Here is a 20,676-nt window from a genome sequence, read left to right on the forward strand (position 1 = left end):
CATAATATTCAACTCTCCTCCTTATATTTCTTAAAACGCAAATTTAATCAATGCATGACACAAAAATTGTTAACAGACTTACCATGTGCACATATAACCACCCGCACTCGCAAATTACAAATCCTACTACTGCGAAGGCATGTCTCATGAATATTAAACAAACTGCTTGGTAACTTTCCTGGAGCGTCCAATCACTTGAGAAGCTTATTGGCGTGTAGCGTCTTCCAGCAAATCAGCGATGTCTACTGGGCGAACGTAATTAATATTCATAAACCTCCACAATGGTAGTGATCTTGACTGCACAAACTATCTGTCCTAGTGTTTATGTCCATAAAAAAGGTAGCTGTCTAGTTAGCCAGTGAATTTATAGTTTTTGTATGGACGTTGCGGCTTTCAGACCACCTTCTACAGCAGTTTAATGTTTCTCTACCCCGTGTACATCCTGATTAAGTAGTATTATCAAGTTTTTGGACACTACCAGGTTGTTATTGTGCTTTCTATATTTGAGTGTGTGTGGAAAACACTACAGTATCTCAATGGGCCGACATTGACTGTCTTTGATTTTAGGACAACTCTTCCATATTCACCATCATCTATCTATCTATCTATCTATCTATCTATCTTGTCTGTCTCTGTCTCTTTTAAGCAGTCAAAAACACAATTATCCATTCAAATTATTTATTCATCTAACAAAAGAATTACCAGCTTTACAATAACAATAACATAAGTATTGTATGTCTGCTGCTTAAAAAATATAGCCTACTACATACATTGACGTAGATTTAATGGTCCACGTATACGCCAGAAGACATTCATATCAGTAAGACAGTCTGAGCTTTTCAATTTGATACAGTGAATTTGTCCACACACATTTGTGACCCTGGAGCACAAAACCAGTCTTAAGTCGCTGGGGTATATTTTTAGCAATAGCCAAAAAAAAAACATTGTATGGGTCAAAATTGTCGATTTTTCTTTTATGCCAAAAATCATTAGGATATTTTTGCACCCTCAGATTCCAGATTTTCATAGTTGTCAATAGTTGTATCTCGGCCAAATATTGTCCTATCCTAACAAACTATACATCAATGGAAAGCTTGTTTATTCGGCTTTCAGATGATGTAGAAATCTAAAAAAAAATTGACCCTCAAAAATTGACCCTTATGACTGGTTTTGTGGTCCAGGGTCGCATTTTATTTTTATAATTAATCTCCATTTCCGAAAGCGATAACAGAAGAGCTTCCCTGGCATTTGGTTTCTGCCCATATTTTAAAAGTCAAAAGACTTTATTTTCCCTGCATTTTTCCTCTAGTCTGGAATGTAATAACTCTGAGGAAAATGTAAAAATGTGCGTAATGTGTCAGAAAAGGATCATTAAAGGCTGAGATATATTCAAATGACTGCAAACTACCTGCTCATATATAAACAACCTAATACACCATAGAAACGGTGTCAATATTTTGAACACTACTGTTCAAAACCTATCCAAAATACAGTAAAAAAAGTAATGTAAAATTTACAATTAAAATTAAAATATTGTAAAAATTACAATTTAATACTATTTTCTATTTTAATATACTGCAAAATGTATTTATTCCTGTGATCAAAGTTGAATTTTCAGCATCATTATTCCAGTCTTCAGTGTCACATGATCCTTCAGAAATCATTCTATACTGATTTGCTGCTCAAGAAACATTACTTCTTATTATGGTCAATGTTGAAAACAGTTGTGCTGCTTAATATTTTTGTGGAAACCATGCTACATTTCTTTCAAGATTCTTTGATGAATAGAAAGTTTTAAAGAACAGCATTTATTTGAAATAGAAATCTTTTGTAAATTATAAATGACTTTACTGTTACTTTTGAATAAATCGAACCAAGAATCGAATCGAATCAAATCGAGAGCTTGCGAATCGAAATCGAATCGGGACATCTGAATCGATACCCAGCCCTAGTATTAAATATGATATATTTGATGTATCTTATTTGATACATCAGAATTTTATGAATTTTTATGTATCAATATATCAAATATTCTTTTCTCTTTTTTTAGGTTCATTAAACTGTGCCATTAAAAAAAAAAAAAAAGAAGATTTTTCTGACTATTATTTCATATGTCAGGCTTTACAGGGTTCAAAGTATAAAGTGTGACTTCTTTCTTGTTATTATATGAATCCCAGCTCATTGATGAAAGGAAATAAATATCAATATAGACTACAATAAATGCCACGATGCAATAGTAATAGAGTCTTGCCTTTTTAGGAAATGATTCCTAGCAGAAGTATAATAGTATTCACTCGCGTTGTAAGTTTATGTGGAAAATTAGCTTGTTGATCACATTATTGCTTGTTGACGTCATGGTGCTCAAGACTCATTCAAACACTGATTCAAGCCCAACCTCTTCCACTGCCTGCTGAGATTCTGTCAGTTTGGACCGGTCCAAGTGTCGGTGGGTGGGGGACAGGGGGTGTAACTCCCTGTGGTTTTCCATCCTGACTCCCACACTGAGGCTCTCTGTTTCCCCCTTGTTGCGTGTTGGCCCCAGTCACACTCACATCTGCCAAATGGACCCTGTGAACTCCCGAACCCTAGGGAAAGCATCACATACTCCCCTTTATATCGCTCTGACATGACATGACAAACAAATACATTTCTTCCTTTAAGAAGAAAACATTTCTTCCGTTCTCTCTCTCTCTCTTTCTCTCCAAAAATGTCACAAGCCTGTACTAACTATCTATTGATGGACTGCAGTTGATGTCACTTAATCCATGTTTTTGCCAAAGATTTCAAGTCATAGTTAGTTTTTTTGCCAAGAATCACTTAACACTTTCAAATCTCTGGTGATGTATGATGCATCGGAGTGACTTCATAGCATGATGGATTCTATGGATTCAACCCAACTTATGAATCACATTAATGATTGTTGTTTCAAGGGTTTGTCTGAATTTGAAGACTTCAATACTAAGGTCAACATGAAAGTGTTTACCCAAAGTTGGGTTGAAACAACCCAGCATTTTTTAGAGTGTACTAAAGTGTTTAATACGTTAATCAGCTTATTAATAAGAGCTTTGAAAGAACTTATGAGTATTGTACTATAGAGTGAATCTCACAAAAACATGTCCAGGTCACACTGAACATCAAAATAAAAAAAATACAGTAATCCAATTGAAGCCTAAACATTTTAGGACCATGATGCTGAAAATAAATAGGAATACATTACTTTTTAAAATATATTAAAATGGAAAATTATAATTTTTCTACAATAGTTTTTATTTTAATTTTGCTAAATGTATTTTTTTTTAAGTGCAATATGTTCTTGAGCCTGTGAAAGAACTGAAAACATCACTGGAGACTGTACCTTCTCTTGTGTTGCTGTATTTTCCATTGAGTCACTGTACATCTCATCGTCCGAGTCATCTGTGTGATATTTGGTGAGAATGATGTCATCAAATCATATTTTTCAAACACACAGATTACAACAGACAAACTGTTTATTTTATCTGCCGGTGTAATTTTATTAAATGACTGTAAGTAAACATTTCATTTGAAATGTACACCAAATTCAACTGAAAATTATCATGTAGTCAAAAATCATCTAAAAATGGATGATAGTTACTATTTAGCTTTACCAATAGGATCCCAAGAGTTGGGTTTCGGGGTGTTACATGGTCCTGTTGTAGCTTGTTTGTAGTAACTGTAGAACATAACCAGCATTTCATCAGACAGGTCATAGGAGCCTGTGTGAAATGACGAAAGAATGATTAAAAGAAACTTTTATTGCTATTTAAAAAGAAAACCATGTAGTTCAATACTTGACACTGATATTTAATACTTAAAGGAACACTCCACTATTTTTGAAAATAGGCTCATTTTCCAACTCCCCTAGAGTTAAACAGTTGAGTTTTACCGTTTTCGAATCCATTCAGCCGCTCTCCGGGTCTGGCGGGTAATATCATAGCGCCTGCTGCACCCATGGTACGGCAGCAAAGTTCCTAGATTATTACGCCAGAAAGAGAGTATAGTTCCTAGCCATATCGGCTTCCATTTCCCTTCGTGTCCAGGGTTGGGAAGGTTATTCTGGAAATGTAATAGGTTACTGACTACAAGTTACCCTGTTTAAAATGTAATAAGTCAAGTCAAGTCAAGTCAAGTTTATTTGTATAGCGCTTTTCACAATACAGATTATTTCATTACTTTTTGATTACTTTTCTAAATTTCTAACGAATGTTTTCAACTGTTAATGGTTTTTAAACTTTTACACCAGGCAGGGTTAACCTTACAGTAGTTTTACTTTTACAGAAGATTTACTTTTAAAGCACAGCCACCACAAAATCAGAGTTTAGCACCTCTTTTTACTTTGAGATCATTCTAAGGTTAAATACAGATTTAAAATCATAACAAGATATAGTTTAATCGCTATGATACTGTTTTTGAAATCAAATATTTGCATAGTTATGACAGGAAACACTGGCATCTAACAATGCCTTGGGGGGGAAAAAAACAGTTAATCTTAAAAAATAAAGAAGAGACGTGCGGCTTTCGCTACAATGGATGGAGACAAATCTTTAAAAAAAATAAAGATATAAAAGGCTTAATGGTCAAAAAACGCCCCAAAGATTGCTAGAAACCAATCTAGTTTTACTATATCTAATAGCATATTGCAGGTCAAGCAGCGTCAATGTATCGACTGCAAATGTGTTCGAAGCCAATACGTCATTTTTCGAACTAAAACGTCATGCTCTGAATGTTCCAATGTTTTATTTATCCGCGGGATTTCTCTAGAGGTCCAGACGCGTGTCATGCCTCTTGGGTGACAGTATGAATGTGATGAAAGCCCAGATATTCGATATTCATTTCAACCTCTAAACGCTATTGAACTTCATCCACGTTTTGGCAACGCTATATTAAATGCCGGTGGAACGTGCAGTGAATATCATTTATGCGCGCGTGTGTGTGTGTGTAGCAAATGTGTATTGCCTGTGAGGTAGAATGGCGAGACGCCTAGACGCGAAATGTCGGTGATGGTGTGAATTAGTTATTGCTGACACACCTGTGTTAATGTGTCTGTCTCTCACTCAAGCCTTTTCACTCACACACCTACTATAAAAGCACAGACCTGTGAGAGAGCCTGTTGAGAAGCATTGCTTCAGATGTCCAAATGTTGTAGTACAGGTGCATCTCAATAAATTAGAATGTCGTGGAAAAGTTCATTTATTTATCAACTCGTGTATTAAATAAATTCAATGCACACAGACTAAAGTAGTTTAAGTCTTTGGTTCTTTTAATTGTGATGATTTTGGCTCACATTTAACAAAAACCCACCAATTCACTATCTCAACAAGTTAGAATATGGTGACATGCCAATCAGCTAATCAACTCAAAACACCTGCAAAGGTTTCCTGAGCCTTCAAAATGGTCTCTCAGTTTGGTTCACTAGGCTACACAATCATGAAGAAGACTGCTGATCTGACAGTTGTCCAGAAGACAATAATTGACACCCTTCACAAGGAGCGTAAGCCACAAATGGCGAGACGCCTAGACGCGAAATGTCGGTGATGGTGTGAAATAGTTATTGCTGACACACCTGTGTTAATGTGTCTGTCTCTCACTCAAGCCTTTTCACTCACACACCTACTATAAAAGCACAGACCTGTGAGAGAGCCTGTTGAGAAGCATTGCTTCAGATGTCCAAATGTTGTAGTACAGGTGCATCTCAATAAATTAGAATGTCGTGGAAAAGTTCATTTATTTATCAACTCGTGTATTAAATAAATTCAATGCACACAGACTAAAGTAGTTTAAGTCTTTGGTTCTTTTCATTGTGATGATTTTGGCTCACATTTAACAAAAACCCACCAATTCACTATCTCAACAAATTAGAATATGGTGACATGCCAATCAGCTAATCAACTCAAAACACCTGCAAAGGTTTCCTGAGCCTTCAAAATAATCTCTCAGTTTGGTTCACTAGGCTACACAATAATGGGGAAGACTGCTGATCTGACAGCTGTCCAGAAGACAATCATTGACACCCTCCACAAGGAGGGTAAGCCACAAACATTCATTGACAAAGAAGCTGGCTGTTCACAGAGTGCTCTATCCAAGCATGTTAACAGAAAGTTGAGTAGAAGGAAAAAGTGTGGAAGAAAAAGATGCACAACCAACCGAGAGAACCGCAGCCTTATGAGGATTGTCAAGCAAAATCGATTCAAGAATTTGAGTGAACTTCACAAGGAATGGACTGAGGCTGGGGTCAAGGCATCAAGAGCCACCACACACAGACGTGTCAAGGAATTTGACTACAGTTGTCGTATTCCTCTTGTTAAGCCACCCCTGAACCACAGACAACGTCAGAGGCGTCTTACCTGGACTAAGGAGAAGAAGAACTGGACTGTTGCCCAGTGGTCCAAAGTCCTCTTTTCAGATGAGAGCAAGTTTTGTATTTCATTTGGAAACCAAGGTCCTAGAGTCTGGAGGAAGGGTGGAGAAGCTCATAGCCCAAGTTGCTTGAAGTCCAGTGTTAAGTTTCCACAGTCTGTGATGATTTGGGGTGCAATGTCATCTGCTGGTGTTGGTCCATTGTGTTTTTTGAAAACCAACATCACTGCACCCGTTTACCAAGAAATTTGGGAGCACTTCATGCTTCCTTCTGCTGACCAGCTTTTTGAAGATGCTGATTTCATTTTCCAGCAGGATTTGGCACCTGCCCACACTGCCAAAAGCACCAAAAGTTGGTTAAATGACCATGGTGTTGGTGTGCTTGACTGGCCAGCAAACTCACCAGACCTGAACCCCATAGAGAATCATAATATCATAATATATAATATACGGATATTGTGTTTTATTAGGGCATTCTGCAGTGATAATAAGTGGAATAAGAATGAAATAATCATTCCCTTGAATGATTTAATCACAGGTTCAAATTTATGTAGTATTTGTTTAACCCTCAGTACTCTACATATGGACTAAGAGCATCTAGTTATATGATACACAAGTTATTTAGACACAGCTTTACCTGATATTAGGTCTGAACATAACGTGTAATCACTTTGAAATTCATCTTGGTGAAATTTATGATCGGTGGGATGTTCTTAACACAGTACCATTTGATTTGATTTTCATCTCATAGCCTAGTTTTTGTTCATCTCTCACTAACCATAAAGCCAGCGGTCCTCAGACCATAACTCAATACTTCATATAGATACAAATTTATTGAACTTAAGCAATATAAATGTATGAGGAAGAGGTTTGTTTAAAAAAAAAAAAAAAAGTATTTTCACAGCTCTGGCCCTACTTTTTGTCAAAATGAAAAATGTGGCATTGTTTTGGGGAAAGTTTTGGATTTATTGGGAAATATATAGCAATATTTTTTGCTGATAAAATGTAATAAATGAAAGGGGTGTAAATTGGACATTTCATCACGAAAAGATCTGACATCAATTCTCATAGCCAGCAATACGATATTTGCTGATACCTTAGACCATGATGCAATATGATTATGATTTGATTCAGAGGCCTTCAAATGATATACTAAAATAAAATAACAATTTAAATTAATTGTCTGACAATTGCAAATTCTATATATCAGTTGGGACATGCATAACAAAAAATACACGTTAGTTTTCTAAATAAATTAATTAAAAAACACATGAGATCATCAGTCATCTGGGGCTTGTGTAATGAAAGCATGTGACAACAAAAATCTTGAACATACAACATGAGAAAGACATTCTCAGATATTCACAGAGGACTCATGAGAGGACTAAATGATTCAAAGATGTCTCTCTTGAGGTTTTGGTGGGTGTATCGTTCTGGAGAAGAGGTCCAAAGCAGGGATCTATGGCACTAGACAGAAGTTAGTCATATCTTACAATGACTTGCACCATGCACTTTGAATCAGTTTTAAAACCATTTGTGAATGAATTCCAGAATGTGTCATGTAGAATGAATCATGATTTAGTGATGTGTTCATTTGGGCATGACAAAGAATATGTACACCACCTTCAAAATGTAGGGGTCAAAATTATTATTATTATTTTCTTCTTTTGAATGGAATTGATACTTTTATTCCAAAAGGGTGCATTAAATTGATCAGAAATTACATTTAAGATTGAATCTGTTCCTTTGAACTTATTTCTGTATAAGAAATGTTTCTTGTACACCAGATTAAAAAAAAAAGAAAAAAAAAAATTACTACTTTTATTCTGTAAGGATTCTTTAAATTAATCAAAAGTGACAGCAGAGGCATTTATAAGGTTAAAAAATATTTCCTTTTTAAACAAATGCTGTTCTTTTGAACTTTCTTTTCAATCCTGAATGTTGTCACAAAAATATTAAGCAGTACAACTGTTTTCAACATTCATAATAATCAGAAATGTTTCTTGAGCAGCAAATCAGCATATTAGAATGATTTCTGAAGGATCATGTGAGACTGGAGTAATGATGCAGAAAATCCAGCAGGAATAAATTACAAAGTATTTTTTAAAATGTTTAAAATGTATCAAATTAAATTATTCTAGTTTTTCAAAATAGTACTGTTTTTACTATTCAAATAAATGCAGTGTTGGTGAGCATAAAATATAGCCTACATTTACAAACCCCAAACTTTTAAATATTGGTGTACATCTATAAAGGTTAATATAGGAATCATAGTCAAGACTTGTTATGACATTTTGGACATAATAAGTGAAAACCCAGCAGTACCTGATAAATTATCATGTTATTAATAATAAAACGCATTGCTTTGTGCTGTCTAAATCATGTCATTCATTGTTTTAGAGCTTTTGGGTAGCAGTCTAGTATGACACTGTGGAATACACAGCCAGGACATTCATGCTTCCATTCATCTGTATTTCCCCCCGTGGCGACAGACACATGGTCTGAGAACAGCTGAGCGGGACTGACATGCAGGAACAGGTGGTGTTTGAAGCAGACCTGCGCTCAGTGCTGCATGCTTGTCACAGGCTAATTGTTAACAATATATAGATTAGAGTCAGCGATGGTATTCATGTAGATACTAGTCAGCGACTACTATTCATGTCAAAGCATTCTGACATGGTCACTATCAGTATGCCAAAGCTAATAACTCAAAGCTAGAAAATGCTAAAATAACTCAATGTTATTTCCATATGTTTAAAGGGGTCATATGATGCGATTTCAAGTTTTCCTTTCTCTTTGGAGTGTTACAAGCTGATTGTGCATAGATAAGATCCCTAAAGTTGCAAAGACTAAAGTCTCAAACCCAAAGAGATATTCTTTATAAAAGTTAAGACTCGTCCACGCCTTCCTAAAACGCCTCGTTTAAACACGCCCCCACATGTCTACGTCACTGTGTTGGAAGATTTGCATAACACCACCCAAATGTATATGCAAAGAAAGGCGTAACTTTTATTCTCGCTGTAGTATTGTTGCCGCCGCCATGTCGTGGAGACGCTGTGTGTTTCGTTATGAAAGCGAAACTACTTTGTTTGGCCTTCCAAAAGAGGACACGACTAGAAATCAGTGGTTAAGTTGTATTTACAACACTGTTCCAGAACAGTTCAACCCAAATATTCAGATGTGTGCAACGCATTTTACAGAGGACGAGGACTGTTTCCTGGGAGAGTAGCCTACAATGCCAGTGTTCCGGTGAATTCAGTTCCCCTGTTTCTTCTTCGGTGCGCATGCTGACCCTATACAGTCTATGATTCTGACAAATAATGCTGACTCACAGACTAAGCAGTGTAGAGTAGCGCTTGTTGTTTGTCATTTCTCCGATCACAAATGCAGACATGTCATGTCTGTCATGCTAAGCTAAATAGTAAGTTATTGATGAAACAAGAAATTGTTTGAAATGCTAAAAGTTTTGAATTTCAACAACAATAGAATATGGATCCTCACTGAAATGATGTCTCAGTCGCATCACGCTCTTGTCTGAAAACTGTTTAACCAAAGTTTTTCATTGTTATTGTTGCCTGTTGGTTTCATCAGATCATTTGTCAGATTAGTTTACAGAATTTCTTGCTTTATTACTATAAAATACTTCTTCTTGGTCATTCACAGCATTCTGTTGTCACATGTTTTTGTATAATGACTGCTAAATTGTATATTTGACCACATGTCTCATATCTCTCATATCACACTGCAGCCACTTTCTTCTCCCAATAAAATGTACTCAAATCATTATATTACTGGGGTCCTGATCACTTTTTTAATTAGTAGATGTGTTTATTTAAAGCAATTTACAGCAATATTACTGTTCAAAAGTTTGGGGTTGGTAAAAATTTTATGTTTTTGAAAAAAAGCTCTTATGCTCATCAAGGTTGCATTTATTTGATAAAAAAATATATAGTACAAAAAATGTAAAATATTGCAAAAATAACTTTTCTATTTTGATGTTTGTAAATATTTTTTAATTATCTTATGACATTATCTTATCCTTATATTAATTCCTGTGATCAAAGCTGAATTTTCAGCATCATTACTCCAGTCTTCAGTGTCACATGATCCTTCAGAAATCATTCTAATATGCTGATTTGCTCAAAAACATGTTTTATTGTTATCAATGTTCTGCTAGCAGTTGTACTACTTAATATTTTTGTGGACACCATGGTACACTTTTTTCATGATTATTCGATGAATAGAAAGTTCAAAAGAACAGCATTTATTTGAAATGGAAATCTTTTGTAATTTTATTTGTCTTTATTGTCACACAATGCATCCTTGCTGAATAAAAGTATTAATTTCTTTTAGAAAATCATACTGACCCCATAATTATGATCAGTAGTACACTTATAATAGACAATCCTGGAAGAACCTGCATCTAGTGTGTTACTTGCCCATCACTTCCCATTGTCGCTCTGAGGATCACTGACCTTTCATTGAGCAGCCAATGACTTTTTCCACGTGATGGTCTGATCTGATGTAATATTTCCTCTAGAGTCCATTAGAAATTCCAAGATGCTTTTACATCATCATTCACAAAGGCACAACAGCTTTTAGCTTGGAAAATCATTTATTGTGGATGACTGGGTTGAAACTATATTTCACTAGCAATGACATGAGGGGGAGTACATAATGACAGAATTTAAATTTTTGTGCAAACTATGTCTTTAAAACTTGTGGGATCTTTTTTTTTTCATCTCTGCTAAGGCACAAGACAAGAGGAAAGCCCTCGAGGAGACCAAAGCCTACACTACACAGTCCCTGGCGAGCGTGGCCTATCAGATCAATGCCTTAGCCAACAATGTGCTGCAGCTGTTGGATATTCAGGCTTCACAGCTGCGCAGGATGGAGTCCTCCATCAACCATATCTCTCAGGTCAGCCGTGGGTACCACAAAGCCAACAAAAAAACAACCAGGTGTCCCTTACCCAGCATGCTTTGAAAAAAAACAAAAACTTTTATCACAGTGAAAAATTTAGCATCAGGGTTTAAGCTGAATTTTTTTATTGTAAATCCAGAACTTTAACCAATGTTTAATCTTAAAACAAAGAGACAAAAATATGACCTATAATGTTTTTTTTTACCAATACACAGGATTGAACATGATTCTCCAATTTTACACACTGCTTACCACAAATATGCAAAGTTAAAAACTATTATATAATTCAGTTGGCATTCATTTGTGTGTTCATTCATTCAGTTGTTGGAAATAAAATAAAATAAACGGTTGTAAAAAAAAAAATATTCGTGACTAGTAAATTTTATGTGTAAACCTTCTGACAGATCCCTGTTTAAATTTCTTAGAGGTAGGCAATATGAACAAAATCCTTTCCACGATATTAGTAATTTTTCAAAATCTTTACAATGATACAACTAATTTTTAACCACAGTAAGGAAAGCCGTCTTGTTATAGTAATTTTGCCTGTAATCAGAGATGCTACTAATTGAAATTAAAGCCATACCCTATATTTTTCAACATTGTCGCTTAATTGACTTCTGATTAAATTTGGAAAATGTTAAACTCAAAACAGACTTTTTGCTAAGCAACTACTAGTTTTCACTTAAGACAACCATATGTGACCCTGGACCACAAAACCAGTCATAAGGGTCAATTTTTTGAAATTGAGATTTATACATCATCTGAAAGCCGAATAAATAAGCTTTCCATTGATGTGTGGTTTGTTAGGATAGGACAATATTTGGTCGAGACACAACTATTTGAAAATCTGGAATCTGAGGGTGCAAAAAAAATAATTTAAAAAAATCGCCTTTAAAGTTGTCCAAATGAAGTTCTTAGCAATGCATATTACTAATCAAAAATTAAGTTTTGATATATTTACAGTAGGACATTTACAAAATATCTTCATATGATCAACATGATAATTTTGACCCATACAATGTTTTTTTGGCTATTGCTAAAAATATACCCCAGCGACTTAAGACATTTGTATCTTCATTGATGCTTTCTGAGAAATATTTACTCTTGCTTACAACAAAACTTAAAATTAACACCACAATTACTGACATAACCATGCAACTTTCAATAAAGCGGTTTTGAAACAATGCATATTGTGAATCATACTATACAAATAAATAAAAAAAACTAATATTTCGACCCTTGCTGTGGGAGAGGAGCACCAAATGCAAAAATGATCTTACATCTCCAGCTGACCTTGCATGCTCTGCTGTTCCTGACTGCCATCACTTATTTATGTAATATGCATAAATAATTAGATTTACACGACTAGACTAGATAGTGATTAACTGCATTGAATATGTTGGAAATTAAATAATCATAATGCTTGACACCGCTATAATAACTAGACCCTGATTTGTAAAGAGCATCTCAGACATGTTTAGTCTTCTCTGTACATGCATCACCATTTGAACACAATGTCGGCGTGAATTCTTTCATCCAAAGAGAGAGATGGAGTGTGTTTATTGAGGGTAAGAGATCCCGTTCCCCCATTATGTGCTAGAGTAGATTTGCAGAGCCTTAATGGAAACTAGATCTAATGATTTGCTCTAATGAAGGTATTATCGTACCTTTTATATGTAAAATACCTCACTTTACATGCAAATGCAAATATTACAAATACTAATGAAGTTATGTTTCATTAGTATTCATACACAATTTAAAACTATTCATAGATTTCATGTGACGTCACACAGTGGTGCGGCCGCCATTTGTAGGACCTACATGCCGTCTATCTGCTGTGATAACAGCAAATCACAATGGCTTATTTACCAAGAGATGAAGATGTATGGGGTCATTTTGATTAAATATGTCTGGTAAGCATCGATGTGCATTTACATTTTTAGTATTTTACTTAGCAGGCGCTCATAAAGGAACTTGAAAAAGTTAACAACTTGTGCGAGACTGCAGCGAACGCGACTTTAATGATTTGCCCGAATACTTTCGGTATGCTTACCACCTAAAGCTAATACATGAACGAGATGTTTTTGATCTAAGTATAGTTAAAGGTGGGGTAAGTGATTTCTGGTAGCCAATGTTGATATTTCAAATCACCAAAACAAACACGCCTCTATTTTAAAAGCTCTGCCACACACATACGTACGCAACCCAGGCAACGATTAGTTCTGTGCAACAAAGCAAAACCAATGTTACACCGTGTCTACACCGGACGCGAGCGGCGCGGCGCGACAAAATACTATAGAACTCATTATAATCAATGATTCTGTCTTCACCATAGATATATATATATACATATCTATGGTCTACACTGGATGTGGCGCTGCACGACACGACAAATCCCCGACAGAAAACTGCTGCTGCGTTCTATTTATGACGTATTGACACAAATTTCAAATGATTTTCAACGGTCGCTTTGTCGCGTCCAGTGTATCGACCAGACATAGCTGTTGTGGCGCAACTGTCGCGTCCGGTGTAGACACAGTGTTACTCGCCTATCAAGAAGAAACAAAGCAACCTCGGCGTCCGATCGCAGGCCTTCCGCTCCTTAAGTTCTCTCCAGCGCTGGAAAGCTGATCCGATACGCTCGGCTATTGTCTGTCCTGTGTGTGGAGCGCTCTCTCCTCCGCATCATGAGTAGACACGCCCCTTACTACTGATTGGCTACAAGTTTGTTTTGGTACTCGGCCCAACTCAGTTTTCTAAAGCGTTTTTGAAAAAATACATACCCCACCTTTAAGTAAGTCTAGAGTGTTTCCACTGCACTAAACGTTGAGAGCAACACTCCGATCCGCAAACAAACAGATGAAGAAGAAGAGGAGGATGATGACGGTCCAGCTGAAGGCAGTGCATCATCTTTATTTTACTTCTCTGACTGAACTAACTAGGAGCAGTTAGAGCCAAAGAGGAAGTAAGTTCAAGTAAATGTCTGCATTGACCATTATACCGTGTAATTTTTGCAACAACTGGGGGGAATCATAACTGAAGAGACAAACTGACAAACTATCCCTTTAATTAGGATGATACACTCTTTAAATATTAATCATGCTGCATTGCAATTAGTGTTTATAATAGTCTGTCAAACAACATGTGAATTACTACAATATATATTTAATTTAATTCAGCTTGGTGCATTAAGTTAGACCTTTAGTAATGGATACTTGTATATTATTTGCTCTTTACATGTGCAGAAATGAAAGCTCCCAAGCAAAGAACTCACCAGATTAAGATGTGGAAAAACATGTTACACAACGAATACAATTCCCGATAAAAGATTTGGAAAATGAGCAACAACCAAGGAACAGTAGTCACTGATTCACTCAAAAATGATCCATAGGAATAGTTAGGTAATTATATAAATTATATTGCCATGTACGAAATGTTTAATTCCAAAAACATTTACCAACATGTTGTTCAAAACAAGTTTTTAATGTTTTAAGCTTTACTTAAATTTTACAATCCAAGTATAACCAAATGCATGGGTAATTTTCAAAATGTGTTAATATTTTATCTACACTTATTGTATAACTGCTGTTTTTTTTTCTGTAATTGCATAGTTGTGTAAATAAATTTTCCTCATGCCAGCTTAATCAAGTGATTTCTTTAATGGATTTTAAAATTGCATTCATAATAATGTGATGTTTATATATTTATGTCATGGTATTAATATTATAATCTATTTAATTAAGAAGTTCACTTGACAGCAAATTAAGGATCTAATCCTAAAGTATCTGTGTTCTTTAAATTGTTGGTTGTTTTTCGTCGGTGGTGAGGTCTGCTATTTTGGTGCGTTTCCGATCCCCAAGAGAGGCTACGCAAAGGTCCTAAAGATGGCGGCCACAACAAAAAAAAGTCACGTGACTGAAACCCATGAATATATACTGGAATATAATATATTTACCATTCTAAAATTTCACCCATTTTCATCCCTTTCCTTCACTTAGACTGTGGACATTCATAAAGAAAAAGTTGCCAGACGAGAGATCGGGATCCTCACCACCAACAAAAACACATCTCGAACCCACAAAATCATCGCCCCCGGCAACATGGAGCGGCCTGTGCGCTACATCAGGAAACCCATAGATTACACCCTGCTGGATGATGTGGGTCACGGTGTTAAAGTAAGTTTGACATTTTAATGTCACGTGTTTGATGTTTACTAAACAAGCATCATTCTTACTATTAATCATACTTGCTTACTTACATTACATCTAGAAGTTTTACTGACTTTTTAGCTTAGAGACACAAAATATATTTTTTTAATAAATCAAGAAAAAAAACAAGACCTCAAGTGAATAGATACTATACATATAGTCATTTTTGCTAAAAAAGAGTTAAAGCACACAGAAAAAGGGTAAGAAAGAATCCAATGTTAGAATAAAATGTGACTAGTTAATATACAATAAAATATAAGAGAACCTGTAATTTCTACCATGTTAATGTTTTCAAACTCAAAAATGAAAATTCTGTCATCATTTACTCAGCCTCAAGTTGTTCCAAACCTGTATGAGTTTCTTTCTTCTGCTGAACACAGAAGAAGATATTTTGAAGAATGTTGGTAACCAAACAGTTGACGGCAGCCATTGACTTCCATTGTATTTTTTTTTTCCATGCCATTGAAGTTAATGGCTACCGTCAGCTGTTTGGTTACCGAACATCTTCAAAATATCTTCTTTTTTGTTTAAAAAGAAACTCATTCAGGTTTGGAACAACATGAGTAAATGATGACAGAATTTTCATTTTTGAGTTTGAAAACATTAACATGGTAGAAAGTGCCTGTGCCTGTGCGTGTGCCTGTGCGTGCGTGCGTGTGTGTGTGTGTGCGTGTGTGTGTGCGCGTGTCTGTGTGTGTAGACCCCTCGGGTTTCCCTCACTATATTCATGTTATTAAATTATTCATGTCCATCAGTGTCAGCTCTGAGCTGTTATAATGACATCAGTTTGCTCTCTGAGTCTGGACCCTCTTGCCGATGTTATCACATTAGATTGTCGCTATCTCAACTGAGATGTAATTAAGAAAGATGTCTTTGTATTTTTACTTTGACCTTTATGTGTCTTTTATTTATTTATATTTTATGGGATGAAGACATGATTGGTGTGGATGGTGTGTTGTTGCACAGTGTCAACGTTATTCACTGACTGTTCAGTCTTCTCATTCCTTATACATATAATTGAGGCAGATCTTGAGGCCATGTGCCAGCAGCTCACCCCAAGACCTGTTTTAGCTGCTTCATTAGTTTCATGCTGATGTGCGATGACCTTTTCCCCCTCGGCGGAGTAAAGGCCCGCAGGCTGCCCTCATACTGGCTCTGTAATTAGGACACTTAACTCATCAAATGTTGCTCTCTCTGTGTCAGTCACCTGTGATTGACATGCCCAGAGGACACGCCTCTCTCCTCCACCATCAGTCACAACTTTATGTTGCCATTATCAGAATTGGTGGATGTCGGATTATTATTATAACAACATTTCAAAATTCGATAACAGTACCAGTAAAAATGTACAATTATCCATACCAGTTATGTTACCACAGAAAATGAAAATGAACATACTATTTTTTTTCAACATGTAAAACAAGAAAAAGAAAAGAAATATATATATATATATATATATATATATGTGTGTGTGTGTGTGTGTGTGTGTGTGTGTGTATGTAGGTTTAAAAAAACAAACATATATATATATATGCATTATAATATTGAACGTTAGGGATAATTATTTATTAGAAATACACTGTAAGCTAGAAAAGACATTTGATTCGATTCAGTATTCTGCTTTCTGTATTAAATGAGCCTGATTAGATGGTAATTATGACTGACGTTTATGTGATTATCATTCAGTAGTTTTGTGTAAGCAGCCTTGACTTTCTGCTCTGTCTGTCTTGATTCCTATCAGTCAAATTAGATCAGTGTTTGTTTGTTTGTATATTCAAAGGTCTTTTGTTTCACTTCTCCTCTCTCACTTTTTCATTAAGTTCAAGTGATTAAATAACATGATTTATCTTCTCTCTTCTTTAATGCTTTCACTTAGTGGCTTAAAGCAAAGGTAAGTACAGCCTTACACAACCCGCTTTGCTTTGTGGCTCCTGTATCACTACCATCTCTGCCTTGGTTCTTTATTTCCAAGCATCAAACATTTTTGTACAATGTTGTGTAATGCACATTATAGTAGACTGTAGATCATAAATATCTTCCATTTATTTGAGAAAACTGGTACTATTATAAGAGTGTAATGGCTCAGTAAAATTCAGCCTGCATACAACACATCATAAAAATTTTTCTGTTTTGTTCAGTATAAGCATTTCTTTGTAGTTTACATCACGCTGTATGTTTGCAACCGATTAGCATTTAGAATGATCAGATATTATCATGACTGTGAAAGTTGTCTTAATGTTGTTTCCCCTGTCTAATGTCTTTCAGCAAGGGAATAACCAGCCAGCTCGGGGAGGTGGAGGAACATTATCCAGGACTAACCCACCCACACAGAAGCCCCCAAGCCCACCCATGGCAGGGAGAGGTACCCTGGGGTAAGTCACTGTATTTCACTTTCCATGTGTCCATGCTTTTTTGCACACCTCCATTATTAGAATGTTATAAAATATCCTGTCTCGTGTGATTTTTGTTATTTATGCTGTTACAGTTCTTGTGTTTTTAGGCATCTGAACATCATCATTTTTTGTATGTGTGTTTTTGTTTTTCAGACGAAACACACCGTATAAGACGCTCGAGCCAGTCAAACCTCCTGTGGTGCCTAATGACTACATGACCAGTCCAGCACGTCTGGGCAGCCAGAACAGCCCAGGACGCACTGCCTCGCTCAATCAGAGACCCCGAACGCACAGGTACAGCTCCGCGCATGCATTCACAAGACAACGCAGGCCTTCTGATGGTTTGAGATGGTTTGAGGCATACTGGAATATACACTAGTTCAAAAGGTTGGGGATTTTTATTTTTGAAAGGAATTAATCCTTGTATTCAGCAAGGATGCATTAAATTGATCTAAAGTGACAGTCAGGAGTTCTATGTCAGATGTTCTTATGAACCTTCTATTCATCACAGAATCCTGAAAATAATGTATCACTGTTTCCACAAAATTAATAAGCAGCACAACTGTTTTCAACATTGATAATAATAAGGAATGATTCTTAGATTAATTTCTCAAGGATCATGTGACACTGAGGACTGAAGTAACAGCTGCTAATAAAATTCAGCTTTGCATCACAAGAATAAACTACATTTTAAAATGCATTACAATAGAAAACAGATATTTTATATGGTAAGAATATTTAACAATATTACTGTGTTTCTGATCAAATAAATGCAGCCTTGGTGAGCATAAGAGACTTTTTTTCAAAAACTTAAAAAAATCTTACCAAACCCAAACTTTTAAATGGTAATGTATCTTGGAGTCATAAATGTGAATTCTAATTTATTTAGTCTTTTACAAGAGCTAGAATGTAAAAAAAAAAAAAACATCAGAACATGCACTGAACATTGAATGTTGGGTTTCATGGTAGTATTTTTTTTTTATAGCTTGCAGTTGTGAGATAAAAGTCGTGATTGTGAGAAATAAAGACCTGGAAATTAGCTTCCATTTGTTTCTAACCTCTAAAAATTATTTATGTTGGTGCAGCTTTGGAACATCCCTAAACTCTATCACAATCTCCATCTTTATTTCCATTTCCTCGTCAGTGTCAGTGAAGTTATGGCATTCACTTATACTTGTTCATTGGTCATTTTTGAAATTCTATGGCACTGTTTAAATGCTAGTATAAATCTGGAGGTCTTCTTCTTATTGCTCATAAATTTGATTCACTGCTGTCATTGCTTTCCCAGCGGGCTTGTTATACTCACTGAGAAAGCTGAAGGTCAATAAGGTTCGAAATAACAGTAAACGGTTTCTTAACCTTTTATTTATCACATTTATTCTCCAGATTCAAGTTGTAAAAGGTTTTGATAGTGTCATAAATGACTTTTAAAGGATGCCACTTTTATGGCAATCATGCTTGTTGCTTTAATAGCTCTTTGTAACCTGATTGTCTCTCCTTGTCTCAGTGGCAGTAGTGGGGGCAGTGGCGGTCGAGAGAACAGCAGTAATAGTATGGGAATCCCTCTGGCTGTGCCGACACCCTCCCCTCCCAGTATGGCACCAGGTGACCACTCACATTTTTCACAGTGGCCATTAGGGCTGGGCAATGACCAATATCATATCAAGATGATAACATTTAAGTGAAATCAATATGGAAAAAAATATATTTTTTGGGCTTATCTTCTGTGACTGTCCTTTTCTTCTGTCCTCTCTACAGGTCCAGGTTTGGGTCCGATCCCGATGTCTCAGTTTGGAACAATCTCCCGGCAGATCTCCAGACACAATTCCTCCTCCACTTCTTCCTCCGCCTCGATGGTGTCAGCCACCGGAACTTACCGGCGCGCCCCTGCCAGCTCCTCCCAGTTCTCTGTGCCTCAACCCCATCTGAACGGGGGTCCCACATACCCCCAGAACACAAGTGAGTTCAGTTCCACCTTAGGGAGATGTTTAGTGACCCTAAAAAGTATTTGGACAATTATAGGTATAGTTTATCCAAAAATGAAATTTTACTGACAATTTACTCGCCCTCAAGTCATTCAAGATGTAGGTGACTTTTTGTCTTCAGTAGAACAGTAAGGAAGATTTTTAGCTGAAACCGTGGTTCTTGGTAATTCTTAAAATGCAAGTCAGCAGCTACCGTCACATTGAGAGTCAAAAAAAAGCATATCAGGCAACACAAAATTAATACTCATGGCTCCTGATAATATATTGAGGTATTATGAAGTGAAACAATCGGTCTGTGCAAGAAACTGAACATTTATTTATAACCGCCTCAGGCAAACAATCCAGAGTGATGTCTGGAATGGGCGAAATGAAAGTTTTTTTGGTTTCTCGTGGTTTATGTAAAAAGGTGAGTTGATTAAGAGTAGTTTATTAACTTCATATGCTCTAAACATGTAAAACATCAGCGTTTCACTTCATTATTGGGTTCTTTAATATTATAATTGCAGGTGTGTTACATCATTGCGTGTTTACGTAAACGAATGGGTGAATCAGTTATTTAAACCTGTTCATTGAAACGAACTGTCCGAAAGAACCAGTTCACTGAAAAGAATCCGACTTCCTTGTTTACCTGAGGCTCTGGATTACAGGTAATAATGTTGTAAATAATGTTCAGTTTCTTGCACAGACTGATCATTTCGCTTCATAAGACCTCAATATATCATCAGGAGCCACGGGTATTCATTTTGTGTTGCCTGATATGCTTTTTTTTTTTTTTGACTCTCGAAGTGATAA

The 20,676-nt window shown here is 36.0% G+C and overlaps 1 protein-coding gene across 1 annotated transcript in view; it reads left to right on the forward strand.

Moving 5' to 3' along the window:
- The first annotated feature begins 11,183 nt into the window (after positions 1–11,183).
- Positions 11,184–20,676, forward strand: part of LOC107709358 (abl interactor 1-like) — an 11,577-nt gene continuing 2,084 nt past the window's right edge. Inside the window, exons 1-7 of the mRNA XM_016513817.1 lie at positions 11,184–11,295; positions 15,297–15,473; positions 17,383–17,397; positions 17,772–17,878; positions 18,053–18,193; positions 19,407–19,504; positions 19,658–19,858. Of these exons, the coding sequence (XP_016369303.1) occupies positions 11,266–11,295; positions 15,297–15,473; positions 17,383–17,397; positions 17,772–17,878; positions 18,053–18,193; positions 19,407–19,504; positions 19,658–19,858 (769 nt within the window). The 5' untranslated portion in view covers positions 11,184–11,265. The remainder of the gene's footprint in view (positions 11,296–15,296; positions 15,474–17,382; positions 17,398–17,771; positions 17,879–18,052; positions 18,194–19,406; positions 19,505–19,657; positions 19,859–20,676) is intronic.

The sequence above is a fragment of the Sinocyclocheilus rhinocerous genome, unplaced genomic scaffold (genome assembly GCF_001515625.1).
Source record: "Sinocyclocheilus rhinocerous isolate Xijiao unplaced genomic scaffold, SAMN03320098_v1.1 scaffold2341, whole genome shotgun sequence".
NCBI classification, from domain to species: Eukaryota; Metazoa; Chordata; class Actinopteri; order Cypriniformes; family Cyprinidae; genus Sinocyclocheilus; species Sinocyclocheilus rhinocerous.